Source organism: Salvelinus alpinus, chromosome 21, assembly GCF_045679555.1.
Source record: "Salvelinus alpinus chromosome 21, SLU_Salpinus.1, whole genome shotgun sequence".
NCBI lineage: Eukaryota > Metazoa > Chordata > Actinopteri > Salmoniformes > Salmonidae > Salvelinus > Salvelinus alpinus.
The window spans coordinates 21,356,598-21,382,659 of NC_092106.1; the positions used below are offsets into that span (position 1 = coordinate 21,356,598).

The 26,062-nt window shown below is 45.3% G+C and overlaps 1 protein-coding gene across 1 annotated transcript; it reads left to right on the top strand.

Moving 5' to 3' along the window:
* Positions 1-26,058, top strand: c2cd3 (C2 domain containing 3 centriole elongation regulator). Its single transcript, XM_071357323.1, has 35 exons — positions 1-191; positions 766-1,035; positions 1,148-1,305; positions 1,460-1,662; positions 1,762-1,928; positions 3,599-3,731; positions 3,978-4,130; positions 4,287-4,425; positions 4,671-4,786; positions 6,516-6,719; positions 6,900-7,009; positions 7,212-7,330; positions 7,555-7,686; positions 9,488-9,731; positions 11,345-11,586; positions 11,957-12,108; positions 12,254-12,493; positions 12,646-12,833; positions 13,059-13,242; positions 14,413-14,585; positions 14,709-14,841; positions 15,646-15,820; positions 15,923-16,016; positions 17,893-17,973; positions 18,065-18,700; positions 18,906-19,250; positions 19,391-19,529; positions 20,177-20,241; positions 20,370-20,572; positions 20,774-20,907; positions 21,234-21,380; positions 21,556-21,746; positions 21,979-22,888; positions 23,056-23,164; positions 25,121-26,058. Exons 1-35 carry the CDS (start codon positions 140-142, stop codon positions 25,253-25,255), a joined length of 6,876 nt encoding a protein of 2,291 aa, XP_071213424.1. The 5' UTR covers positions 1-139; the 3' UTR covers positions 25,256-26,058.
* The last annotated feature ends 4 nt before the right edge of the window (positions 26,059-26,062 follow it).

Here is a 26,062-nt window from a genome sequence, read left to right on the forward strand (position 1 = left end):
AACAGCGGCGGTCTTTGGATTAGAGGCGGGACTGAGGAAAGTTAACGAACATTGTTGCTCAGGGACAGTTTGCACTGACAACTTGTTTACATAATGTAATTTAGGTTTAATATTGTCATATCACATTTATTGGTAAGGAATGAAGACAAAAAAATTGAAGTCTACCAAATGTGGAAGCATCAGGAGGAAAGGTAGCTAGCTACGACCAACGTCAATCTCATTAGCTAGCTAACGTTATGCTGCTGGCTGTGTGTGGTGAATGGTGAAAAATTTAGATTATCATTTGAAGCTGCTTGCTGCTAACTAGTTAGGTGCATGCTAATGACATGGATATAGTGAAAACTTGCAACCTCAATTGATGGACCTAGTAGCTAAGATAATTTCTGTCGCTTGTTTGTTGTTGCTAGTTCTGGTCCATCGAGCGACAACAACAGATAACGTTACCTGCACTGACTTTGTTTATTAACGTTAACTGGCTCCATATACTTTTGTAACGCGGCAGAGTAAATATGTTTCAAGGGTGCTACATTTCTTCTCGCGGTAGGAGCAGGGTGTAATTTCTACAAAATACGAAATAAACGACTTTTTACCGCCTTGTGTCCAGGCGCATGCCTCGTATTGCAGATCCGACTCATGCACGTTGACCTGAGCTAGTACTTTTTTATATGAGCTAGTACTTTTTTATAACTAACGTTAGTAGTAGAAAATGATTTTACGCTATAAGTAACATCATGTAAGGTACATTGACAATATTTTTTTGTTCAGTCCCCAGTGATGTGTCCCCAACCACAAGCCTCCCTCCACTGGTTGAGGGTCAGCTGCGATGCTTTCTACGAGTGACAGTAAGCAGAGTTTTATGGACAGTCCCCAAGCCTTTCCCGACAACTTTTATCAGATTGCGCTGGTGGGGAGAGTCTTCCAATGGGACCCAGTTCAGACCACGGGATGGGTCACAAACGACACAGAATACTGTGAAGTCCACAGCTCGTTTTCCCATCCGATGTGGACCGAAGCAGTTCACATCCTACTTAACAGGTAACTATTGCATGCATGGTATGCCACATGGTGTGATCCAAGCTGTCTTCAGAATATTCAAATGACCTCCTGATGTTGTTGATTTTCACTATATATGTTGTCTCTATTACAGATATGGGCTCTCTGGTGCTGGAGGTGCTGACAAAGCCAGAACACCTGCCAATTGCTCGTGCTCAGGTTGCTGGGATTTCTTGTCTCTCTCTGTCACACTCCATCAGTGGGTTCTTCACCCTGGTGTCTCCAATGTCTGAGAAGCTTGGAGAATTACAGGTAGGGAGGCTGCAACCTAATTGAAAATGTGTTATTTAATTCTGATAGGTGCTTTGTGGTTTATCTTGCTTTCCCAGGCTCTCTGTTAATTAAAAGACATATGTTAATTGGATGAGTCTACATACAGATTGTTCTTGATTAACATTTTTTCCAGGTGTCGCTTGCTCTGGAGGCCCTGACTGAAACGTACGACAGCAGCTGCTCAGTTCCCACCACAGACATGAGTATCGAAATGGCTGTGCCTGCATTCAGGTCCACAGTGAAGCCAGCATCTCAACCAAACATTCTGGTGGTGCCCTCCTTGTCCAGACCACTCTCTGTCAACAGTGGGAAAGAGTCAGGGAGCAATACGCCAAGGTAGACAGTCCACTAATGTCATAGACCTACTGTCTGTTCAAGCAGCTTCTCTCTCTCTCTCATTTCAGTGATGCTTTCATGCTTTTGTAATATTTTCAGAGGGAAAGACCATTTGTACTTCCAAAATGCCCAGACGGAAAAAAAGACTGACTTGGCACTTGAGAACCAAAAGCCAACATCAAGTAGATCTCAACATGGACAGGGAGCGGCAAATCCCACAGTGCAGGAATCAACTCACGGACAGACCACCAACGACATACTTTCAGGTTGTAGCCTACTACAGCATCATCATGTACATACTGTAAAGGAATCATATACAGGGCATTTGGAAAGTATTCAGACCCCTTGACTTTTTCCCACATTTGTTACATTACAGCCTTATTTACATAAGTATTTAGACCCTTTACGCATTACTTTGTTGCGGCACCTTTGGCAGTGATTACAGCCTCAAGTCTTCTTGGGTATGACGCTACAAGCCTGGCACACCTGTATTTGGGTAGTTCCTCCCATTCTTCTCTGCAGATCCTCTCAAGCTCTTTCAGATTAGATGGGGAGTGTCGCTGCACAGCTATTTTCAGCTCTCTCCAGAGATGTTAGATCGAGTTCAACTCCGGGCTCTGGCTGGTCCACTCAAGGACATTGAGACTTGTCCCGAAGCCACTCCTGTGTTGTCTTGGCTGTGTGCTTAGGGTCGTTGTTCTGTTGGAAGGTGAACCTTCGCCCCAGTCTGAGGTCCTGAGTGCTATGGAGCAGTTTTTCATCAAGGATCTCTCTGTACTTTGCTCCGTTAATCTTTCCCTCGATCCTGACTAGTCTCCCAGTCCCTGCCGCTGAAAAACATCCCCACAGCATGATGCTGCCACCACCATGCTTCACCATAGGGATGGTGCCAGGTTCCCTTCAGAAGTGACGCTTGGGATTCAGGCCGAAGAGTTCAATTTTGGTTTCATCAGACCAGAGAATCTTGTTTCTCATTCTCTGAGAGTCCTTTAGGTGCCTTTTGGCACATTCCAAGCAGGCTGTCATGTACCTTTTACTTCTGTCTGGCCTGATTGGTGGAGTGCTGTCGAGATGACTGTCCTTCTGGATGATTCTCCCATCGCCACAGAGGAACTCTGGAGCTCTGTCAGAGAGACCATCGGGTTCTTGGTCACCTCCCTGACCAAGGCCCTTCTCCCCCGATTGCTGTTTGGCCGGGCGGCAAGCTCTAAGAAGATTCTTGGTGATTCCAAACTTCTTCCATTTTAGAATGATGGGAGGGCGCTGTGTTCTTGGGGACATTCAATGCTGCAGACATTTTTTGGTACCCTTCTACATCTGCATTGCTTGCTGTTTGGGGTTTTAGGCTGGGTTTCTGTATAGCACTTTGACATCGGCTGATGTAAAAATGGCTTTATACATCTATTTGATTGATCTGTGCCTCGACACAATCCTGTCTCTGAGCTCTACGGACAATTCCTTCAACCTCATGGCTTGATTTTTGCTCTGACATACACTGTCAACTGTGGGACCTTATATAGACAGATGTGTGTCTTTCCAAATCATGTCCAATCAATTGAATTTACCGCAGGTGGACTCCAATCAAGTTGTAGAAACATCTCAAGGATGATCAATGGAAACAGGATGCACCTGAACTGAATTTTCGAGTCTCATAGCAAAGGGTCTGAATACTTATGTAAATAAGGTATTTCTGTTGTTGTTTTTTGTATACATTTGCAAAAATGTCTAAACCTGTTTTTGCTTTGTCATTATGGGATGTTGTGTGTAGATAGATTAGGAAAATATTTTATTTAATCAATTTTATTATAAGGCTGTTACGTAACCAAATGTGGAAAAAGGGAAGGGGTCTGAATACTTTCTGAATGCACTGTATGCGTACAATAGAGAAACTGTCTATCTTCTGCTAACATCCCTACTGTATCCTTTCCTGTTTTAGTTCTTTTAGAGCGTGGAAGCAATCTTAGAAATGCCATGGTGGTATCAGCTTTAAAGTCTGACATGGACTCTGAACTGGCTCTGAAAGACACTCCTCTACCTCTTCCAAAGGACAACATAGGAGCACCACCAATGTTAGTATTAAACTGAGATCAGGGGCCGTATGTATCAAGCATTTTAGTGTACGTAGGAGTGCTGATATAAGATCGGTTTTGCCCTTTAAATCATAAGGAATAAGACTACATGGATAGGGGGAATCTGATCCTACATCAGTGCACCTACTCTGAGATGCTTGATACATATGGCTCCAGTCCTTTTAAAAATCTCTCTCATTGACTGATGCGTGGCTTAGGGAACTTGTCTTGTTTTTGTTTCTCTAGGCCGTCCATTCCTCACTGTGGGAGGCTACTGCAGAACATTCTGCATGCTGACTCCAGTCTCCTGCAGTCTCCCCACACTCCCCCAGACTACCTCAGCCCAGACTGTACTGCTGCTGACACTGAGAACAGGGCAGTGGATCTGCTGCTGGGCAGGTAGCCTTGACCCCCATCTTAGCATATTAAGAAACAAACAAAACTGTGTCTTTACCTAGTAATTGGTACCAAGTTGATTAAACGTTGTAGCTGTATAAGTAACTGTGCAGTATATTTCTATAAGTAACTGTGTCGTGTTTTCTCTCCTTTTGTTAGTTTGAACGGATCTGCTCTCCCTATCTGGGATGGAGAGGGCTCTCCTCCTGATTCTTTCCTCAGTGTGTATGGAGACAGTGAACTCAATGACCCACAGTATGACCAGAGCCTGCTAGAGAACCTCTTCTACAAAGCTCCTGTGAGTGTCAGCCACTAGTCAGCAACACCTGTCCTCTGTTTACCAAGGAAACAATGGGTGGCCACCTGCACTCTTTTCTAGTCCTTAATAATAATTTAAAAAAGTCAGTTATAGGTATGCAAGTTTGAAAAAGCAGGATAATGGAAAGATGGATACCTGCACTCTGTTTACCAATATTACCGTATATTTTTACATTGGCAATAGTGTAGCCTTTAGGGTCACTATTTTACCTCTGTGTCCTTCAGATGTCTAACAGCAGTCCAAGTGATGATGACAAGGATGGTCCTTCTCCAAAGAAGAATCTTAAGAAGAGGGGTGATGATAAAGAGCTGAGGCACTCTGGTCCAAAGAAAAGTGGAGGGTCAGTTATACTCATTTCTGCTGTTGTCTCTACTAGTGTCTCCGTCTTTACTTTGTAAAGATACAGTGGGGAGAACAAGTATTTGATACACTGCCGATTTTGCAGGTTTTCCTACTTACAAAGCATGTAGAGGTCTGTAATTTTTATCATAGGTACACTTCAACTATGAGAGACGGAATCTAAAACAAAAATCCAGAAAATCACATTGTATGATTTTTAAGTAATTAATTTGCATTTTATTGCATGACATAAGTATTTGATACATCAGAAAAGCAGAACTTAATATTTGGTACAGAAACCTTTGTTTGCAATTACAGAGATCATACGTTTCCTGTAGTTCTTGACTAGGTTTGCACACACTGCAGCAGGGATTTTGGCCCACTCCTCCCTACAGATCTTCTCCAGATCCTTCAGGTTTCGGGGCTGTCGCTGGGCAATACGGACTTTCAGCTCCCTCCAAAGATTTTCTATTGGGTTCAGGTCTGGAGACTGGCTAGGCCACTCCAGGACCTTGAGATGCTTCTTACGGAGCCACTCCTTAGTTGCCATGGCTGTGTGCTTCGTGTCGTTGTCATGCTGGAAGACCCAGCCACGACCCATCTTCAATGCTCTTACTGAGGGAAGGAGGTTGTTGGCCAAGATCTCGCGATACATGGCCCCATCCATCCTCCCCTCAATACGGTGCAGTCGTCCTGTCCCCTTTGCAGAAAAGGATCCCCAAAGAATGATGTTTCCACCTCCATGCTTCACGGTTGGGATGGTGTTCTTGGGGTTGTACTCATACTTCTTCTTCCTCCAAACACGGCGAGTGGAGTTAGACCAAAAAGCTCTATTTTTGTCTCATCAGACCACATGACCTTCTCCCATTCCTCCTCTGGATCATCCAGATGGTCATTGGCAAACTTCAGACGGGCCTGGACATGCACTGGCTTAAGCAGGGGGACCTTGCGTGCGCTGCAGGATTTTAATCCATGACGGCGTAGTGTGTTACTAATGGTTTTCTTTGAGACTGTGGTCCCAGCTCTCTTCAGGTCATTGACCAGGTCCTGCCGTGTAGTTCTGGGCTGATCCCTCACCTTCCTCATGATCATTGATGCCCCACGAGGTGAAATCTTGCATGGAGCCCCAGACCGAGGGTGATTGACCGTCATCTTGAACTTCTTCCATTTTCTAATAATTGCGCCAACAGTTGTTTCCTTCTCACCAAGCTGCTTGCCTATTGTCCTGTAGCCCATCCCAGCCTTGTGCAGGTCTACAATTTTATCCCTGATGTCCTTACACAGCTCTCTGGTCTTGGCCATTGTGGAGAGGTTGGAATCTGTTTGATTGAGTGTGTGGACAGGTGTCTTTTATACAGGTAACGAGTTCAAACAGGTGCAGTTAATACAGGTAATGAGTGGAGAACAGGAGGGCTTCTTAAAGAAAAACTAACAGGTCTGTGAGAGCCGGAATTCTTACTGGTTGGTAGGTATTCAAATACTTATGTCATGCAATAAAATGCAAATTAATTATTTAAAAATCATACAATGTGATTTTCTGGATTTTTGTTTTAGATTCCGTCTCTCATAGTTGAAGTGTACCTATGATAAAAATTACAGACCTCTACATGCTTTGTAAGTAGGAAAACCTGCAAAATCGGCAGTGTATCAAATACTTGTTCTCCCCACTGTATATTGAACATTTCAAAATGAATTTAAGTCATTGTACAGTAATGAACCTTCTGTGTCAGCCTGGACTCAGAAAATGTGCAGACTCCAGGGACTGGGGATATGCTTCCTGGGCTGTGTATGGACCAGCTCACTGTCCTAGGTGAGGTCCGGTTGGCCAGAGTGGTGATCCACACCCTGAATGTGCCTGCAGACAGCGCCACCACCACACCTAAGAAGACCTCTGGCAAAGGGAAACCTCCTCGACCCCTCTCCTCTAAGAAATTGTATGCACCATTATGAAACATGCCAATGGGCACATTCGTTTTGCATCGCTCGGTTCTCTTTAGGATGCAAAACTAACGCGCCCAATGTTTCAAATGTTTGTCTCCCCTTTTGTTTGATTACCATTATAATACAGAAGACCTATGTCTGCTCCTGCTTCATGTCTGTCTCTCTTTTCATAGCTCCTATTTTGTGGAGTACCTGTTCCCTGTAACTTCCAGCAGGCATGATCCTAGTCAGGCCCTGGCAGCAGAGGTGACACGAGTCTTCTCTAGTAAAGTTACAGGAGGAGGTAAGACTTTAACATTGTCAAAGATTGTGTCCTTTATGGCACCCTGTTTCCTATATAGTGCACTACTTTTGGTGCCATTTGTGTTGTAGACACATTTCTTTAGCATTATCAGAGAGTTTGATATTTCAATTTGTATTGTGAATTATTAGGAATGATAACATGAAGGTTTTGTTAAAGATGTCTGTCTCACTCTGCATTATAGTGGTGAACTTCCAGCAGCGCAATGTGTTTCCAGTCCACTTCAGTGGGTCAACTATTGAGCAGTGGTGGGGAACAGAACTCACATTTAACATCTACTCCAGAAACAGCTCCCAGAAGAAAGTATGTGGACACTTGTATGACAACAAAAATCTACTTTCTTTTATGTTTTATTGTACAGTAACCAAGCCTCTGTTCTGCTTTACCCAAGTTATGTATTTATAGATAGTATATAGATGGTATACCAATTTGTAAGTCGCTCTGGATAAGAGCGTCTGCTAAATGACTTAAATGTAAATGTAAATGTATATTGCACCTGAATGGATGTGTTCTGTGTTGTTCTGCAGCCTGTAGCCATTGGCAAGGCTGTGTTCCCCCTCTGCTGTCTACTGCAGAGGGAGCAGCTGAGTCAGACTATCATTCTGCCTGTCCAGAGTCTGCAGGGGACTGGTGAGAGCCAGGACATCGGCCCTCTCAAGGTGAGCCTGTCTGCTACTGTCCACCATTTTGTCTACATCCCAAATGGCACCCTATTCCCTTTATAGTGCTGTACTTTTGACCAGAGCCCAAAGCGAATAGGGTTACATAGAAAAGATGGTACTATTTGGGACACAGCCTTTGTTACATTCATCATATTTAGGAGGTTGTTGACATATTGAGTGTAGTGTTGGAATATTACTCATTATCGGCAGACTCAACATCCTTGGTTTCTCAAATGACTGCCTCGCCTGGTTCACCAACTGCTTCTCTGATAGAGTTCAGTGTGTCAAATCGAAGGGCCTGTTGTCCGGACCTCTGGCAGTCTCTTTGGGGGTGCCACAGGGTTCAATTCTTGGGCTGACTCTTTTTCTCTGTATACATGTCGCTCTTGCTGCTGGTGATTCTCTGATCCACCTCTACGCAGACGATACCATTCTGTATACTTCTGGCCCTTCTTTGGACACTGTGTTACCTAACCTCCAGACGAGCTTCAATGCCATACAACTCCCCTTCCGTGGCCTCCAACTGCTCTTAAATGCAAGTAAAACTAAATGCATGCTCTTCAACCGATCACTACCAGCACCTGCCAGCCCGTCCAGCATCACTACTCTGGACGGTTCTGACTTAGAATATGTGGACATCGACAAATACCTAGGTGTTTGGTTAGACTGTAAACTCTCCTTCCAGACTCACATTAAGCATCTCCAATCCAAAATTAAATCTAGAATCGGCTTCCTATTTCGCAAAAAAGCATCCTTCACTCATTCTGCCTGTGATTTGTTAAGCAATATTTCACTCCTGAACTAATTTAGGCTTGCCTAAAAATGGACTGAATACTTATGCAACGACTATATTTTAGTTATGTAATATATACAGTATATATAATTTTCTTCCACTTTGACATTACATTACTCATGCTGCCAAACATACCCTAGTAAAACTGACTATACTACCGATCCTTGATTTCGGCGATGTCATTTACATAATAGCCTCCAACACTCTACTCAGCAAATTGGATGCAGTCTATCACAGTGCCATCCGTTTTGTCACCAAAGCCCCATACACTACCTACCACTGCGACCTGTATGCTCTCGTTGGCTGGCCCTCGCTTCATATTTGTCGTATATAAGTCTTTGCTAGGTAAAGCCCCGCCTTATCTCAGCTCACTGGTCACCCATAGCAGCACCCACCCGTAGCACGCGCTCCAGCAGGTATATTTCACTGCTCACCCCCAATGCCAATTCCTTCCGTCCAGTTCTCTGCTGCCAATGACTGGAACGAGTTGCAAAAATCACTGATGCTGGAGACTCATATCTCCCTCTCCAACTTTAAGCACCAGCTGTCAGAGCAGCTCACAGATCACTGCACCTGTACATAGCCCATCTGTAAATAGCCCATCCAACTACCTCATCCCCATACTGTTATTTTTTTGTTGTTGCTACTTTGCACCCCAGTATCTCTACTTGCACATTCATCTTCTGCACATCTATCACCCCAGTGTTTAATTGCTAAATTGTAATTATTTATCCACTATGGCCTATTTATTGCCTTACCTCCCTTATCTTACTTCATTTGCACACACTTTAGACTACACTTTTTTTTCCTATTGTGTTATTGACTGTATGTTTGTTTATTCCATGTGTAACTCTGTGTTATTATTTGTGTCGCACTGCTTTGCTTTATCTTGGCCAGGTCGCAGTTGTAAATGAGAACTTATTCTCAACTAGCCTACCTGGTTAAATAAAGGTGAAATAAAAATAAATACAACAATTATCTCAATCTCCCTCTTTGTTTCTCCAGGTGTCACTTGAACTGGCTGCAGACAACAAAGATTTCTCATCAGCCAATGGTCAAAGGTCAGCTGGAGCTGGTTACCGAGCCCCCTCCCAGGCCCTGACCAGTCCCCAGAGAGAAGCTAGCCCCTCAAGGGTGGACATGACAACCATTAGGCCTCAGCATCACGACACTAGAGGGGAGGATATCCCTCTATCTACTGTTAATAATAGATATTCCAGGACGGGAAAACAAACTGTGGCCCCTCAAGGTCAGTAAAGAAAGAGAACATGCACAACTCATCCTTGTGTGTAAACAATAAAAAGACTACTAGGGAAAAAAATCTATCACATACAGTTGAAGTCGTAAGTTTACATACAGGTTGGAGTCATTAAAACTCATTTTTCAACCACTCCACAAATTTCTTGTTAACAAACTGTAGTTTTGGCAAGTCAGTTAGGACATCTACTTTGTGCATGACACAAGTAATTTTTCCAGCAATTGTTTACAGACAGATTATTTCACTTATAACTAACTCACTGTATCACAATTCCAGTGGGTCAGATGTTTACATACACTAAGTTGACTGTGCCTTTAAACAGCTTGGAAAATTCCAGAAAATTATGTCATGGCTTTAGAAGCTTCTGATAGGCTAATTGACACCATTTGAGTCAATCGGAGGTGTAGCTGGTGATGTATTTCAAGGCCTACCTTCAAACTCAGTGCCTCTTTGCTTGACATCATGGGAAAATCAAAATAAATCAGCCAAAACCTCGTAGTACGCAAGTATAAACACCATGGGACCACGCAGCCGTCATGCAGCTCAGGAAGGAGACGCGTTCTGTCTCCTAGAGATGAACGTACTTTGGCGCGAAAGTGCAAATTAATCCCAGAACAACAGCAAAGGACCTTGTGAAGATGCTGGAGGAAAAGTATCTATATCCACAGTAAAACGAGTCCTATATCGACATAACCTGAAATGCCGCTCAGCAAGGAAGAAGCCAATGCTCCAAACCCGCCTTAAAAAAGCCAGACTACGGTTTGCAACTGCACATAGGGACAAAGATTGTACTTTTTGGAGAAATGTCCTCTGCTCTGATGAAACAAAAATAGAACTGTTTGGCCATAATGACCATCATTATGTTTGGAGGAAAAGGGGGGAGGCTTGGAAGCCGAAGAACACCATCCCAACCGTGAAGAAAAGGGGTGGGAGCATCATGTTGTGGGGGTGCTTTGCTGCAGGAGGGACTGGTGAACATCACAAAATAGATGGCATCATGAGGGAGGAAAACATCAGTCAGGAAGTTAAAGCTTGGTCGCAAATGGGTCTTCCAAATGGACAATGACCCCAAGCATACTTCCAAAGTTGTGGAAAAATGCCTTAAGTACAACAAAGTCAAGATATTGGAGTGGCCATCACAAAGCCCTGACCTCAATCCTATAGATAATGTGTGGGCAGAATTGAAAAATTGTGTGCGAGCAAGGAGGCATACAAACCTGACTCAGTTACATCAGCTCTGTCAGGAGGAATGGGCCAAAATTCACCCAACTTATTTTGGGAAGGTTGTGGAAGGCTACCCGAAACGTTTGACCCAAGTTAAACAATTTAAAGGCAACGATCCCAAATACTAATTGAGTGTATGTAATCTTCTGCCCCACTGGGAATGTGATGAAAGAAATAAAAGCTGAAATAAATCATTCTCTCTACTATTCTGACATTTCACATTCTTAAAATAAAGTTGTGATCCTAACAGACCTAAAACAGGGATTCTTTACTAGGATTACATGTCAGGAATTGTGAAAAACTGAGTTTAAATGTATTTGGCTAAGGTGTATGTAAACTCCCAACTTCAACTGTAAATGTTTTTCTTATGGCCCCACAAGGTCCCTCACCTCTCCCCAGCCTCCAGACATCCCATCACAGACCTCAGGCCCATCAGGTGGTGGAGGAGGACAGTGGGGTTCTGCTGCATGCTTTGCTCATGGTGCCTAATGGAAAGGACTTTAGCTGTGGACCCATGCAGCCTCCTAATGTCTACCTGAACTGTAAGCTCTTTGGCCAGGATGAGACGTCCAGATCAGTGATCAGCTGGGGCCAGGCAAACCCCTCGTTCAACTTTGTACAGGTAACTGATGGAACAGATTAATTTTATGCCCAGTCAGCATGATGCTGCTGAAGGCAGAGGAGGCTGGTAGGATGAGCTATAGGAGGACGGGCTCATTGTAGTGGCTGGAATGGTTTAAATGGAACGGAGTCAAACATGTAGTTTCCATATGTTTGATACCGTTCCATTGATTCCATTCCAGCCATTACAATGAGCCCGTCCTCCTACCAGCCTCCACTGGCTAAGGGTATTCATATCATAGGCGATGAAAACACCTCCCAAATGGGCCCTCAGCCTAGTCAAAAGTAGTGAACTATAAAAGGAATAGGGTGCCCTTATGATGTGATTCTGTCTGCCTGGTAGATGTGAGTTCAAATACTCTGTTTCTCAGGTGGCTCCTGTGTCCTTGACCTCGAGGCTGCTAGAGAGGATGAGGAACAATGTGATGGTGATTGAGGTTTGGCAGAGAGCAGGAAGCTTAGGGCAGGATCGGCTCCTAGGGCTGGTCAAACTACCCCTCCACCAGTTCTACATGTCCTTCAGGTGAGGGAAAGGTTTGAAATACATTATCTTGTTATAACTCAACCTTTGTACTATATATAAATGAGTCATATAACAGCTGTTATTATGGAAACAACTACTCAATACAATGTCTTTTTGTTTGATTGATTTTTCTTTTGTTTTTCAGAGATCCCAAGATTTCCCACCTTCTGCTTCAGGCTCAGTACCCAGTGTTAGGGGTGGACAGCTACATGCCAGTCATTGACGTGTTTTCAGGCATTATAAATGGAAACCTCCGGGTGCTTCTAGCCATGGGTCTATCTGTCCAAATAGTATCTCTGCAGCATATGAGGGATGAAGAACTTGGCTCTGTGTCTCATCTCCCAAGACCAGCCCATTTGCTGGATCACCAACCACACAAGGAACAACATTTTATTAGCTATACATTTTTTTCTGTCTTTAAAATGTTTTTAATGCAAGTTTCAGGATTTTTCTGCTCACTGTTATTCATACAAGTCCAGGATTTCAGGGTAAATTCAATTCCAGCGGTCCTTGGAACAGTTTTATCCTTGTTATCCTCCAGGTGAAGCCGTCTCCCGAGGAGACTATGAGAGAGCACTTGTTTGTGGTGAAAGTGGAGAGAGTGAAGGGGCTGACACCACTACAGTCTACAGTCTGGGGGGAGGCTGACTGTTATGTCCAGTACACCTTCCCCACTCAGGAGGAGCCTCCTGCTCAAAGTCTGGACCCAATTCTGTTAAACTGCAGTAAGCAAATAGCTCATGTTTAAGTTTCTTGTCTTTGGCTGCATCCCACCATATATCCTTTATGGTGGAGTGCATTTGACAAGGGCCCTTTGTCTCAATGTTAGCACTGCATTAATATTTTTCTTGTTCTAGCCTTGAATACACATTTATCACGTTTGACATGAGGGTTTGAGGTCTGTTGTCTGTATATCCTCTGCTAATGTACTGTCCATTTCTCTCCTCTAGGTGTGAATCTGAGGCAGTTCCGTACCACCACTACCCTGTGTGTTCCTGACCCAGTGTTTGGCCACAGTGAGAGTCATGTGCTGCTGGCTCCTTTAGAAGTCCCAGTCCAGAGACTGCTACTCAGCTCTTTCTCCAGCCAGGGCCTGGCCAATGGAGGAGGCATCCTGTTTGAAGTGTGGTGCAGGTCAGTCTGTGAGCCCTGGTCAAAAGTAGTACAGTATATAGGGAATTAAGTGCCATTAAGTGCCATTTGGGACATAACCTGTTATACCCTCTCCACTACTGTCCCGTCGATGTGGATAGGGGGGTGCTCCCTCTGCTGTTTCCTGAAGTCCACAATCATCTCCTTTGTTTTGTTGACGTTGAGTGTGAGGTTATTTTCCTGACACCACACTCCGAGGGCCCTCACCTCCTCCCTGTAGGCCGTCTCGTCGTTGTTGGTAATCAAGCCTACCACTGTAGTGTCGTCCGCAAACTTGATGATTGAGTTGGAGGCGTGCATGGCCACGCAGTCGTGGGTGAACAGGGAGTACAGAAGAGGGCTCAGAACGCACCCTTGTGGGGCCCCAGTGTTGAGGATCGGCAGGGTGGAGATGTTGTTACCTACCCTCACCACCTGGGGGCGGCCCGTCAGGAAGTCCAGTACCCAGTTGCACAGGGCGGGGTCGAGACCCAGGGTCTCGAGCTTGATGACGAGTTTGGAGGGTACTATGGTGTTAAATGCCTGAGCTGTAGTCGATGAATAGCATTCTCACATAGGTATTCCTCTTGTCCAGATGGGTTAGGGCAGTGTGGTTGCGATTGCGTCGTCTGTGGACCTATTGGGGCGGTAAGCAAATTGGAGTGGGTCTAGGGTGTCAGGTAGGGTGGAGGTGATATGGTCCTTGACTAGTCTCTCAAAGCACTTCATGATGACTGAAGTGAGTGCTACGGGGCGGTAGTCGTTTAGCTCAGTTACCTTAGCTTTCTTGGGAACAGGAACAATGGTGGCCCTCTTGAAGCATGTGGGAACAGCAGACTGGGATAAGGATTGATTGAATATGTCCGTAAACACACCAGCCAGCTGGTCTGCGCATGCTTTGAGGACGCGGCTGGGGATGCCGTCTGGGCCTGCAGCCTTGCGAGGGTTAACACGTTTAAATGTTTTACTCACGTCGGCTGCAGTGAAGGAGAGTCCGCAGGTTTTGGTGCTCTTGTCAACTCCATTGCTGTCATTGTCAAGCCATGTTTGGTGTCAAGTTGACATGATAGCACAAACAAATTGGCACTCAAACTTCCATCGTTTTTTAGACTTCACTTTAACATTTGGAATTTAGTGGTGGTTTAATAGAATGTATTTGACCCACCTTTGCAGGTACTATTACCCAAATGTCCGGGACCAGCTGGTGGCTAAAGGGATGCTGCCCCTGTCCAAGCTGTGTGCCATGGTGACCATGCAGAGACAACAGCCCACTGAAGCCCAGGTCTTCTCCCTTCCGCTGATGCCCAGGACTGACAGCCCTGCTGGACACCAACCTCAGCCCTCAGGTAACACACACAGGCACTCCTTTTGGCAATGCTGTACTGTACTTACAAAACCTGAAATCAAGACACTTTCCTTACATACATACAGTATTTGATCAGTTAACTTTGTTGTATGTACTCTCCAAGGATTGCTTGATGTGTTTGTTCATTACAAACAACGTCCGTTGAGATCTGATGTAAGGAGTGGGGCGGTTGCCTCTCGGGTGGTGACCATGGTGGTTCAGGTGCACAGGGCAGCAGGACTACAGGCAGCAGCAAGGTACTGCCATCTCTCCCTCTCTCTATTCCAATCATTGGAATGTTCTGCGTTTTTTATTTATTTAACCTTTATTTTAACAGGGATGACATATTGAGACCTAGGTCTCTTTTCCAAGTACGCCCTGTATAATACTAATATATATATATATATATATATATATATATATATATATACATTTAAAATACAAAAACACAGTCATGGTAAGCACAATTAAAACTTCACAAATCACCCAGAAAACGGTTACATTCCTCCACAAATAAGTCCACAATCAATACTTTAAATTGCGCGAAAGAAACCAGAACATCAAGATGAAATATATTTTGAATTTTGTTACAGAAATACGGTGCATTAAAACTAAAAGCAGATTTACCTAGCTCGGTGGAGACCATGGGAACCTCAAGTTAACCAAACCTGTGAATGTGTTAGGCAACTTAAGTGTCTATACTTCAACAGCAAAGTTAGATAAGACAGAAGTTTATTAAGTAGGGCCTTGTAAACAAAAAATAACTAATGTAGAGATTTACGGGTCTTTAGCGAAGTCCAGCTACCTTTTGATACAGAATACAGTGATGAGGTCACCTGTAACAAAACGAAGGGCACTATGGTAGATGGCATCCAAAGGTTTAAGAGTAGTAGAAGCTGTACATTGATAAATATTCACTGCATTTCAATTGGTTCAATCAAATCAAACCCCTTTTTATGTTAGCGGTTGTCACAAAGTGCTTTACAGTAACACGGCCTAGTGCTTTACAATAAATGTGCATTTAAACTCAATTTGCTTCTAACAAACATACACTCCCACAGGGCTTTGTCAGAGCAAGATGAAACGTTTCAGTACTATGCTGATGTTGGGGTGAATGTGTACGTTACTGCCCATCTCTCCTTCCTGCCTGAGAGTGAGAGGCGTAGTACCCGTGTGGCCGCCAGGACCTTCTGCCCAGAGTTTGACCACCACACCGAGTTCCCCTGTGAGCTGCAGGTGATGGAACTCACATGATGTAGATGAATGCATGTGTTGTTGTCACAAGTTTTCCTATGGGACAATAAAACAAGAATTTAATTAATTCATTGTTTCATGCAGGTCCAGAGGAGCTCTGGGGAGACCTGCAGCCTGGCTGAGCTCCTGCAGGAGGCCACAGCTGTCTTCACTGTCTGGAATAGAGACAGTCGCAAGGGTGAGGAAGCAGTTGCAATGGGATTTAGTCATACAATCAGAATACTGTCTGCATGAATGGTTTTATACACTGCTCAAAAAAATAAAGGGAACACTTAAACAACACAATGTAACTCCAAGTCAATCACACTTCTATGAAATCAAACTGTCCACTTAGGAAGCAACACTGATTGACAATAAATTTCACATGCTGTTGTGCAAATGGAATAGACAAAAGGTGGAAATTATAGGCAATTAGCAAGACACCCCCAAAAAAGGAGTGATTCTGCAGGTGGTGACCACAGACCACTTCTCAATTCCTATGCTTCCTGGCTGATGTTTTGGTCACTTTTGAATGCTGGCGGTGCTCTCACTCTAGTGGTAGCATGAGACGGAGTCTACAACCCACACAAGTGGCTCAGGTAGTGCAGTTCATCCAGGATGGCACATCAATGCGAGCTGTGGCAAAAAGGTTTGCTGTGTCTGTCAGCGTAGTGTCCAGAGCATGGAGGTGCTACCAGGAGACAGGCCGGTACATCAGGAGACGTGGAGGAGGCCGTAGGAGGGCAACAACCCAGCAGCAGGACCGCTACCTCCGCCTTTGTGCAAGGAGGTGCACTGCCAGAGCCCTGCAAAATGACCTCCAGCAGGCCACAAATGTGCATGTGTCAGCATATGGTCTCACAAGGGGTCTGAGGATCTCATCTCGGTACCTAATGGCAGTCAGGCTACCTCTGGCGAGCACATGGAGGGCTGTGCGGCCCCACAAAGAAATGCCACCCCACACCATGACTGACCCACCGCCAAACCGGTCATGCTGGAGGATGTTGCAGGCAGCAGAACATTCTCCACGGCGTCTCCAGACTCTGTCACGTCTGTCACATGTGCTCAGGTGCTCAGTGTGAACCTGCTTTCATCTGTGAAGAGCACAGGGCGCCAGTGGCGAATTTGCCAATCTTGGTGTTCTCTGGCAAATGCCAAACGTCCTGCACGGTGTTGGGCTGTAAGCACAACCCCCACCTGTGGACGTCGGGCCCTCATACCACCCTCATGGAGTCTGTTTCTGACCGTTTGAGCAGACACATGCACATTTGTGGCCTGCTGGAGGTCATTTTGCAGGGCTCTGGCAGTGCACCTCCTTGCACAAAGGCGGAGGTAGCGGTCCTGCTGCTGGGTTGTTGCCCTCCTACGGCCTCCTCCACGTCTCCTGATGTACTGGCCTGTCTCCTGGTAGCACCTCCATGCTCTGGACACTATGCTGACAGACACAGCAAACCTTTTTGCCACAGCTCGCATTGATGTGCCATCCTGGATGAACTGCACTACCTGAGCCACTTGTGTGGGTTGTAGACTCCGTCTCATGCTACCACTAGAGTGAGAGCACCGCCAGCATTCAAAAGTGACCAAAACATCAGCCAGGAAGCATAGGAATTGAGAAGTGGTCTGTGGTCACCACCTGCAGAATCACTCCTTTTTTGGGGGTGTCTTGCTAATTGCCTATAATTTCCACCTTTTGTCTATTCCATTTGCACAACAGCATGTGAAATGTATTGTCAATCAGTGTTGCTTCCTAAGTGGACAGTTTGATTTCACAGAAGTGTGATTGACTTGGAGTTACATTGTGTTGTTTAAGTGTTCCCTTTATTTTTTTGAGCAGTGTATATTCATGTATTTATTGGGTGCAATTGTAAACAAAAGCCATATCAGACATTTAATATATCCAATTGACAATCATGGGTTCACTGCAGCTCAAGTACTCGATCCTACAAGTTGTATATTAACGTCAATTGTTACAAGGAAATGTTATTATACAATTTAATTTCACAGTTTGCGCATCTTCCTAATGTAACACTGATGGAAACTTGATCCAATGTGATTTATGTGTTTTATTACTGCAGTGATGGTCAGCCCGAGATCAAAGAATACTATGTTGGGTACAGTGAGAATTCAGCTGGCTGATCTCATCCATAAAAGAACAGGTTCAGTATGCTGTGTAATACACTCGGTCAGTGCTGTTATAAGGTCAGTTTTTACCAACCAACAGACTGCTAACGTGTTGTAAATTCCCAGGGATCAGTGGGTGGTTTGGAGTGTCTCTGCCGAAAGACCTGACCTCATCTCCCAGACATCACATATTCGTGGGCGGCCTGGACATCTCCATCAACTTTGCCCACCATGCAGATAGAGAGAGGGTCGTCACTGCCGCCCAGGGCCTGGGCTGGGAGGTGGGGAGGGAGGAGGAGGAAGAGGAGCCACCCAATGAGGGAGAGATGTGGGCTGAGACTCAGAGGACGGTGTCCCTGTCCATGTCCATGCCCAGAGCTTGGCTGCCTGTGCACTGTCTCCTCCTGCCTGGACACAGCGAGCTGCAGCGCTCCACCTACTGCTACTTTAGATATAAACTCTACGACGGAGAGGCCTTCTGTTCCCAGCTCAGACACCCTGGCCTGTCTGTGGAGGAGGAGGGAGGTGGAGGGGAAGAGGGCCTGGCCACGGTGGCCTTCAGAGGAAGCAGGACTGTGGAGCTGAGGAGCAGCCAGCCCCTGCTGTGGTACCTCCGGGAGGAGAAGCTGGAGCTTCAGGTGTGGGTGGCCTTTGGGAAGGACAGGGGACCTAGGCCTCATGACATGGACCGGCTGGTGGGCTCAGCCTTCGTAGACCTCTCCTCCCTGGCCAAGATGGCAAGGCACAAGCTGAATCTCAGTGGCACGTAATACTAATAATACATTTAGTAAAAAATAAGACATTTTATTTGCTCCTTTCAAGATACTAAATAGCACAGTACTGATATAACTAACAGTCAATGACGACCTCAAACTAATCATTGACTATCTAGCCTTTGTAAATGCTATGTTGTAATATAATGTTACATAAGGGTCATCAGTAACACACCAGTGTTTTGTTTGTGTAGGTGTGTACCCCCTGTTCAGGCGCTCCGCACCAGATCTGAGTGGAGCTGCCTTGAGGGTCCACATCACCCTGACCCCTGGATCCCTCCCAGAGGCGCACACACCTGGAGGAGGGGACAGCCAGGACCAGGAGAACTGTGATAGCCAGGGAGAGGAGGAGGAGAAGGAGGGAGGGCAGGGAGTCCCCTCATCCACAGCAGCTGTGTCCAGACAGTCTGGAGCACCCAGCAGACACCAGACCAAGTCCTCAATTAGTGTAGAGCCTTCACAGCCCTCCGAGGTCAGCATGGAGGACACGTTCACTGTCACCATCACTGTGGACAGGGCCATGCACCTCAGTCTTAAAGGTACACAGATTGCCTCCCAAATGGCATCCTATTTCCTATGTAGTGCACTACGTTTGACCATTAGTAGGGTCATCCATTTTGATTGTGTCCTTTAACACTTTGTTGATGAGTCTGATGGTTGTGTTGCGTCTCCTTGGCAGGCTGTCCTCTAGCTGAGCGTAGTGGAGGGCTGCCTAGTTGTTGTGTGTCCTACATCACGACTGACTCTGCTGAACCAGTCACCACAGCTCTCATAGCAGACAGTCACTGCCCCGTCTGGGACCACCAGCAGGAGTGCAGGTAGACTACCTGTGTACCATCTATAGCTTACTTCAGAGGTTTAGACAACACAGGGGTTAAAGTTCTCCGTCACTGAGACAGATTTACGTCATATGGATTCTTTTTATTATATTTTTTATATTGAAAAGGACTGGAATTGGTCAAACTCAGTTTAATACATTTATAAAATCATCCTCTTTCCCTTACACAATGATGGTCATTGCTTTTTGGTATGAAAGGGGATACAATACCAATCACTTATCGTAGGCATTTAGCTGATGTCCTTCATTACGATATGTAGACTATACTAGAGATTAGAAATAAAATAAAGGTTTATTTTGAAAAAACTGGTGCACATTAATGTTATAAACGTATTGTTCTATTTATCGTTATCGAATCAATTCGGGTAAATTATCGCAATATAGATTTTTGGGGTGAGATATCTCTAGTCATGGTATTTATTTTAGTTTTAACTCCTGCAACACATACTGTTTATTTAATATACAGGTTTAATGGGCACAAAGATGTAAAAGTTATGAATCCATATTAAGGATTGTTTGGATGATTATGAACAAATGTGCTGTTGATATTATTGGAACATGCCTAGTTTAGAATGCCCTCTGTCAGACCGTGTCACGCTGAACTAATATACTGTTTGATAATCCCAGGCTGTCAAAGCAACTTCTTCTGGATCCACAACAGTCCCTGGTGTTCAAAGTCTGGCACAAAGGAGGTACAGTACAGCAATGTAGTAACACACATTAATACTCTAGCTATCAACCAACAATTATTGAAGGGGATAAAGTTAGTGTTGTTTTAATGTTTAATGCACTTCATTGGTCCTGTGTCTTGTCTTGTTAGATGTGGAGCGGGTGATTGGGTTTGCCTCAGTGGACCTGTCCCCTCTCCTGTCAGGCTTCCAGTCAGTGTGTGGCTGGTACAACATCACTGACTTCAATGGCCAGTGCCAGGGCCAGCTCAAAGTGTCTGTCTCCCCACTTAAGGGAGTCCAGGAGCTGCGGGGTCAGAGACAGGCTGTGTGTGACGGCAACAAAGACTCCTCAGTGAGTACAGCAGTGGCTTTCACTGTTAGTCTGTATTAAGTTCTTCCTAAAGCATCTTAGCATTTAGTAAGTAGGTAAGTAACCTTGTCTGAGCCAGAATGGCTCATAGCAGTCACAAAAGGATTTGAGTGCATCAGTGTTTTGTACTACTTGTATATCTTTGTGGGTTTAACAGCCGTGGTGCGTGTGTTTATTTGTCAGGCTCTGTTCCAGACCCTGCCCCTCTATTACCACACGACAGCCACATACAGCAGCTTCCCCTCCCACGTCAGCCGCTACACAGAGCAGAGGATCAACTCCACACCCCACCACCTAGACAGGCTGCTGCCAGAAAGGTACTGTAGGGCTCGTCTCTAGCTCTGTCCCTCACAATTCTTTCTTTAACATGCAAGTAATCTATTTCAATTAGATGCAACATAAAGTGTATGGTATCATACAAACCTTCCCTAAATTCACTTTGGAGAACCACTTCAACAATTGTAATGGTGTTACTTATTTTATTTTTTTGGGTCTCCTCTCCTCCTGCTCTCCCCCTTTCTGCTATCCCCCTCTCCCTGTCGCCGCCTCCTGCTCTCCTCCTCCCCCTTTCTGCCCTCTCCCTGTCGCCGCCTCCTGCTCTCCTCCTCCCCCTTTCTGCTCTCCCCCTCCTCCCCGATGTCAGGTCCAGTGAAAGTGACCGACATGATGAGCACATGGACAGGGTGCGACTGTACCACCAGAGTCTTCAGGAGGGGGGAGTGGGCCACCCCACCAGTGCTGCTGCGCTGGACGCCCATCCCTCCAGCTCCGTTCTGTTCTCAGCACTCCGGTAAATTATTGGACATTAGGGTTGCATCCCAAATGACACACTATTCCCTATGTAGTGCACTACTTTTGACCAGGGCCCATAGGGCGGGGCTGGACTGTGTTTACTGTATACCCACACAGAAAGTGTCACCGAAGTAACTTTTCAATAAGGAATGTGCTTGTTGTGTTTTTTCCAGGAAAAACCTAAGTGAGTTGGATGACATCCAGAGGTACTTCAGCCATAAGCTGTCCACCCCTACCTTCCCCTCTCAAAGTGAGCAGGGTCAGCGCTCCAGACTGGACGAGTACCGGGTCTCAGACACAGACTCCTCCCAGCTCCTTCTCAAGTCCACCCGCCTGGTTGGGGAGGTTAACAACCTCATCAGTGGTGAGATGCTCTTCACCTGATTAGTCCCAAATGGCACCCTATTCCTATAGGGCTCTGTTCAAAAGTAGAGCACTATATAGGGAATAGGATGAGATTTGGGATGCATACCTATTCATAGGGTATCCAAAATATGTTACTTCATGTCTACGTCTTGGGGATTGCCTTGTTAATGTATTATTATTATACTGTTATTAGAGTCAGGCCACTCAACACATCTCTTTCCTTTCTCCAGGTCTACAGAGACATCATCGCATGGAGACAATATCTTCTAGCCCCCAGAGCAGCTCAACAACTCCCCCTGTTCCAGATGACCACCACCTGCCTGAAAGCTATGAAACATTCCCCCAGAGTGCTCCATGTTTCCATAAAGCATCAGGCTCCCCCCAGGAGGACGTGTCTCCTGTCCCTTCACCTGTACCATGTATGTATCAGGAACACAGTGATTCTCAGGCTGATGAAGAGGAGGAGGACAAGGACCCTGCATCTGAAGATGATGAAGGAGGAGGTCCCAGAGAGGAGGAAGAGGATGGAGATTATGAGGAGACAGTGGTAGAGCCCAGGCCTCTGAATGAGGTTGCATCTCTAACAGACAGAACCAGCCCCTGGACCAGCCTGCTGTCAGACCCAGACCTAGCCTCTCTGGAGAGTCTGGAGACACCAGAGGAGCACCAAGCCTTGGATTACTCCTACCACCCCAGACTCACCCAACAGGAGGGGGAGAGGGAGAGGTCTGATCTGCAGACTGACACCCTGCAGGCTTGGAGCTCTAGTGAGCCCATAGGCAGCAGACTAGAGGAGAGGGAGCAACATGTTAACTCTGAGTTCCCTCATGGACCAGACACAGACGAGGAGGAAGACATGGTGAGTGATGGTGAGAGGACACTCCAAACCTCTGACAATGAGGCAGCACTACATCAGGAGTCCATCACTGCTGCTCTACACGAACAGTCCTTATTGTGTAGTGGAGAGACTGCTAGCAAGGTTCCTGGTGACAGAGATGCTCTGTCAGAGGTTGAGACCTCCGGGTTGTTGTACGACACAGCTGCTTTCTCAGAAGAGGACACAGAACATGTTGTTGTCACATCTGACACATATCAGCCAGAAACGTTCCTACACAAAGAAGACAACAGGAAGTCTAAACAGTATCCTTGCATTGTCAGCGTTGTTTTCTTACCTCTTTGTTATTTTAACTGTTTAGCTGAAGCTGAGCTTCTTTGATAAAGTGTTTACAGTTTTAACATAGACCCAAGAAAGAATACAGTACCTAGATGCTTGGTTTTTGCTTGTTCCTTAACTGCCTTTTGTCCAGCTCTGACCCTGTGGACATCCCTAATTTCTTCCTCTCATCTCACCACATGGAGGCTTCTATGAGAGCGCTACGCATAGCACCGGTCTTCCCCCTGGCCTCTTCTGACCCAGTAAGTACAGTACCAGCCCTGTCCCCTCTTTCTCTCTCTGCCTCAATCTCCTTTTCTTCTGCTTCTGGGTTGAGCCTGAATATGCTACGTTAACAGGTTTTTGCAAGTCTAGACATGAGTAACTGAGACACAGGTCAACATTTAGAGTAGTAGCAAATTCCACGAAAATGATTGATTGTTGCATTACAAGCCATGGGTTACAGAATATTGAGTCATTCATTCTATCAGGCACGTGTATGGAGCACGCTGCTGATTAATAAGGAAACTGTCTCTACAGTCTTGAAGTTGCCAAGTCATCTTCCAGTGCTAATATTCTGTCATACCAATGCCAAAGGAGGACATAGTTACTAGTAGGTCACTATGTGCCAGTCCTCGTCCAGCTTGGATCTCGGCGAGTAAAGGGGGCCAGAGTCACACAGAGTGCACCAGTCTATTTTTTTTGTTGTTGTGAATTTTACCCCTTTTTTCTCCCCGATTTCGATCTTGTCTCATTGCTGAACTCCCCAACGTGCTCGGGAGGCGAAGGTCGAGTCATGCATCCTCCGAAACATGACCCGCCAAACCGCGCTTCTTAACACCGGGCCGCTTAACCCGGAAGACAGCCGCACCAATGTGTCAGAGGAAACACCGTTCAACTGACGACCAAGGTCAGCCTGCAGGCGCCCGGCCTGCCCCAAGGCCTGCCCCAAGAAGTTGCGAGAGCGCGATGAGCCAGCTAAATCCTCTCCGGCCAAACCCTCCCCTAACCCAGACGACGCTGGGCCAATTGACCCGCTCGATCAAGGACGGTTGTGATACAGCCCGGGATCGAACCCGGGACAGTAGTGACTCCTCTAGCACTGCGATGCTGTGCCTTAGACCTCTGTGCCACTCGGGAGTCCAAGAGTGCACCAGTATAGACCAGTCTAGTGACTGCAAGAACTGAGCCAGTCTAGTGACTCCAAGAACTGGGCCAGTTTAGTGACTGCAAGAACTGAGCCAGTGCAGCAGCTAGTAGTATAAGAGGCCACTGCCTGCCTTAAAATATACTTCTAAGGTGGGGGCTTTTATCATGAGAGGAACTGTCCTTCCTGCCCTGAGGATTAGTCCAACTCTTTAGCAGTGGGGTGATCTCTCTCAAATGGTTGCATTGCTATTGAGCTAAGGAGAAAATAACCGTTAAGCTAATCTCTAGAGAGAGGGAGAGACTCAGGGCGCTCCACACGCCATTGGCTGAAATATCATAAAACAAGAACCCTGAGTGTCTTTCCGTCTCAGCATTGTGTTGACCTTTAACTGTGGGGTCACAGTCGCTGGGCTGATATGTCTGTCTGTGTGGTAACACACTTGGCAGTCTGGCTATGGGAGATTTAGGCTTACTATTTGTGAGAAATCAACATTTCTTATCTTTTATCATTAATAGCTCAAGAGTTGTTGTTCTAATGAGAATAATCATTAGGGTTTGGCTCAAAACTTAACTTACATAACTAAAGGGCAACTGTGGTGATAGGGAGGTATGCCTGCTTGTCCGGGCCCCTGCGTCAGACTGGCATGTATCCAGTTTCAAGAAGGGGGTGTGGAGGTGCAGTTGTTTATCACGCAATGGGACTACAGAGTTCGCAGGACATGTCAGAGAACTGGTTCCAGCTAGTCACTCAATGCTAAACGAAACTAGTTCCAGCTAGTCACTCTGTGCTAATATTAAAACAAACATCTGACCAGCCCTTTTTAGAGTAGAGTTCAGCGTGATTGATCACATATTTGTACGTATTTGACCAATGTGGGGCCGGTTCTGTTTGATGGAGAAAGGACTGACTCATTAACACACAATGGTAGACATTTAAATCTTTGCGTTTTCACATTTTTTGTCTCCCAATATCTCCATTTAAAGCCTAATTATGCATTTAGTTTGCTTGCAAACTAGGAACAATAGGCCAGTTTCTATGCTAAACAATTGATTGAATCTCTTTTTTGCAGAAAAAGAGCCCTCTTAGTCATGGGATTCTCTGTCGGCGTGTTCCTCGTCCCAGGCCCAATATACCACTGTCGTCCATGAAGAAAGAAGAGACCAAGAGAATAGCAAAGATATTTGCATCTCATTTTAAAGACTAACATTAGCACTTTCTCTAAATGCTATTTGATATTGTGTGTCGTGCTGTATATACGGTTGGGTGAATGGTTTATGAATGACCACACATCTTGATTACATAAGTGGCAGCTCATGGACAGTGCTTTCTAATTATGTAAAGAATATGTACATTTCATTTAAGTAGTTTTTCTATTGTTTTTATAAATTAAATGGTTTGCCAATGTAACTGATATTTTATTTATTATTAGGTGTGCACCCATGATCACTAATGTGGGAGACTCCCATAGTCTTTTAAGGATTATTGTCACAGGTAGTCCAGTAGTCCTTGTTTTTCCAACAAAGTGATGAACAGTTTGTTCTTAAAGTGACGTCACCTTTGTTTGGATTTCAGCAGCTGTCATGGTAAGTGGGCTACTGTTAGGATATGTATGTAATAGGCCTACGTTGTTCTATTCTCTGCGTCACCAGGCAGTCACACACTATTCAAGAGCCGCTTCTGTTCCTGAAACCAGAGACTAGGAACTTCTGACAGTGAAAACATGCACTAGATCAGGCACACAGCCTCTCAGGGACATGTATGGATTGGCTCAGCAGATGGGTGCATGGGTGTTTAAAAAAATATAATTATGGAGTGTTACATAATTATTATAAAGTTTAATTTAGCTCTGTGCTATTTCAACAAGTCTTATTGCCTTGGCTCCCTGCTGCAATGAAATTCATTGGATGTAATAACTTTTGAGTTTAAGACAACTACTGTATCTTGCATATCGGCTGTTCAGTGTAACTGAAAATTACCAATTACATAATAAATGATGTATCAAAGAGTCATG

Coding starts and splice junctions, on each gene's coding strand:
- c2cd3 (XM_071357323.1), top strand. CDS start 140: ATGAAGACAAAAAAATTGAAGTCTACCAAATGTGGAAGCATCAGGAGG. Junction 12,834..13,058: donor CCCAATTCTGTTAAACTGCA/GTAAGCAAATAG, acceptor TCTCTCCTCTAG/GTGTGAATCTGAGGCAGTTC. Junction 20,573..20,773: donor ACGGCAACAAAGACTCCTCA/GTGAGTACAGCA, acceptor TTTATTTGTCAG/GCTCTGTTCCAGACCCTGCC.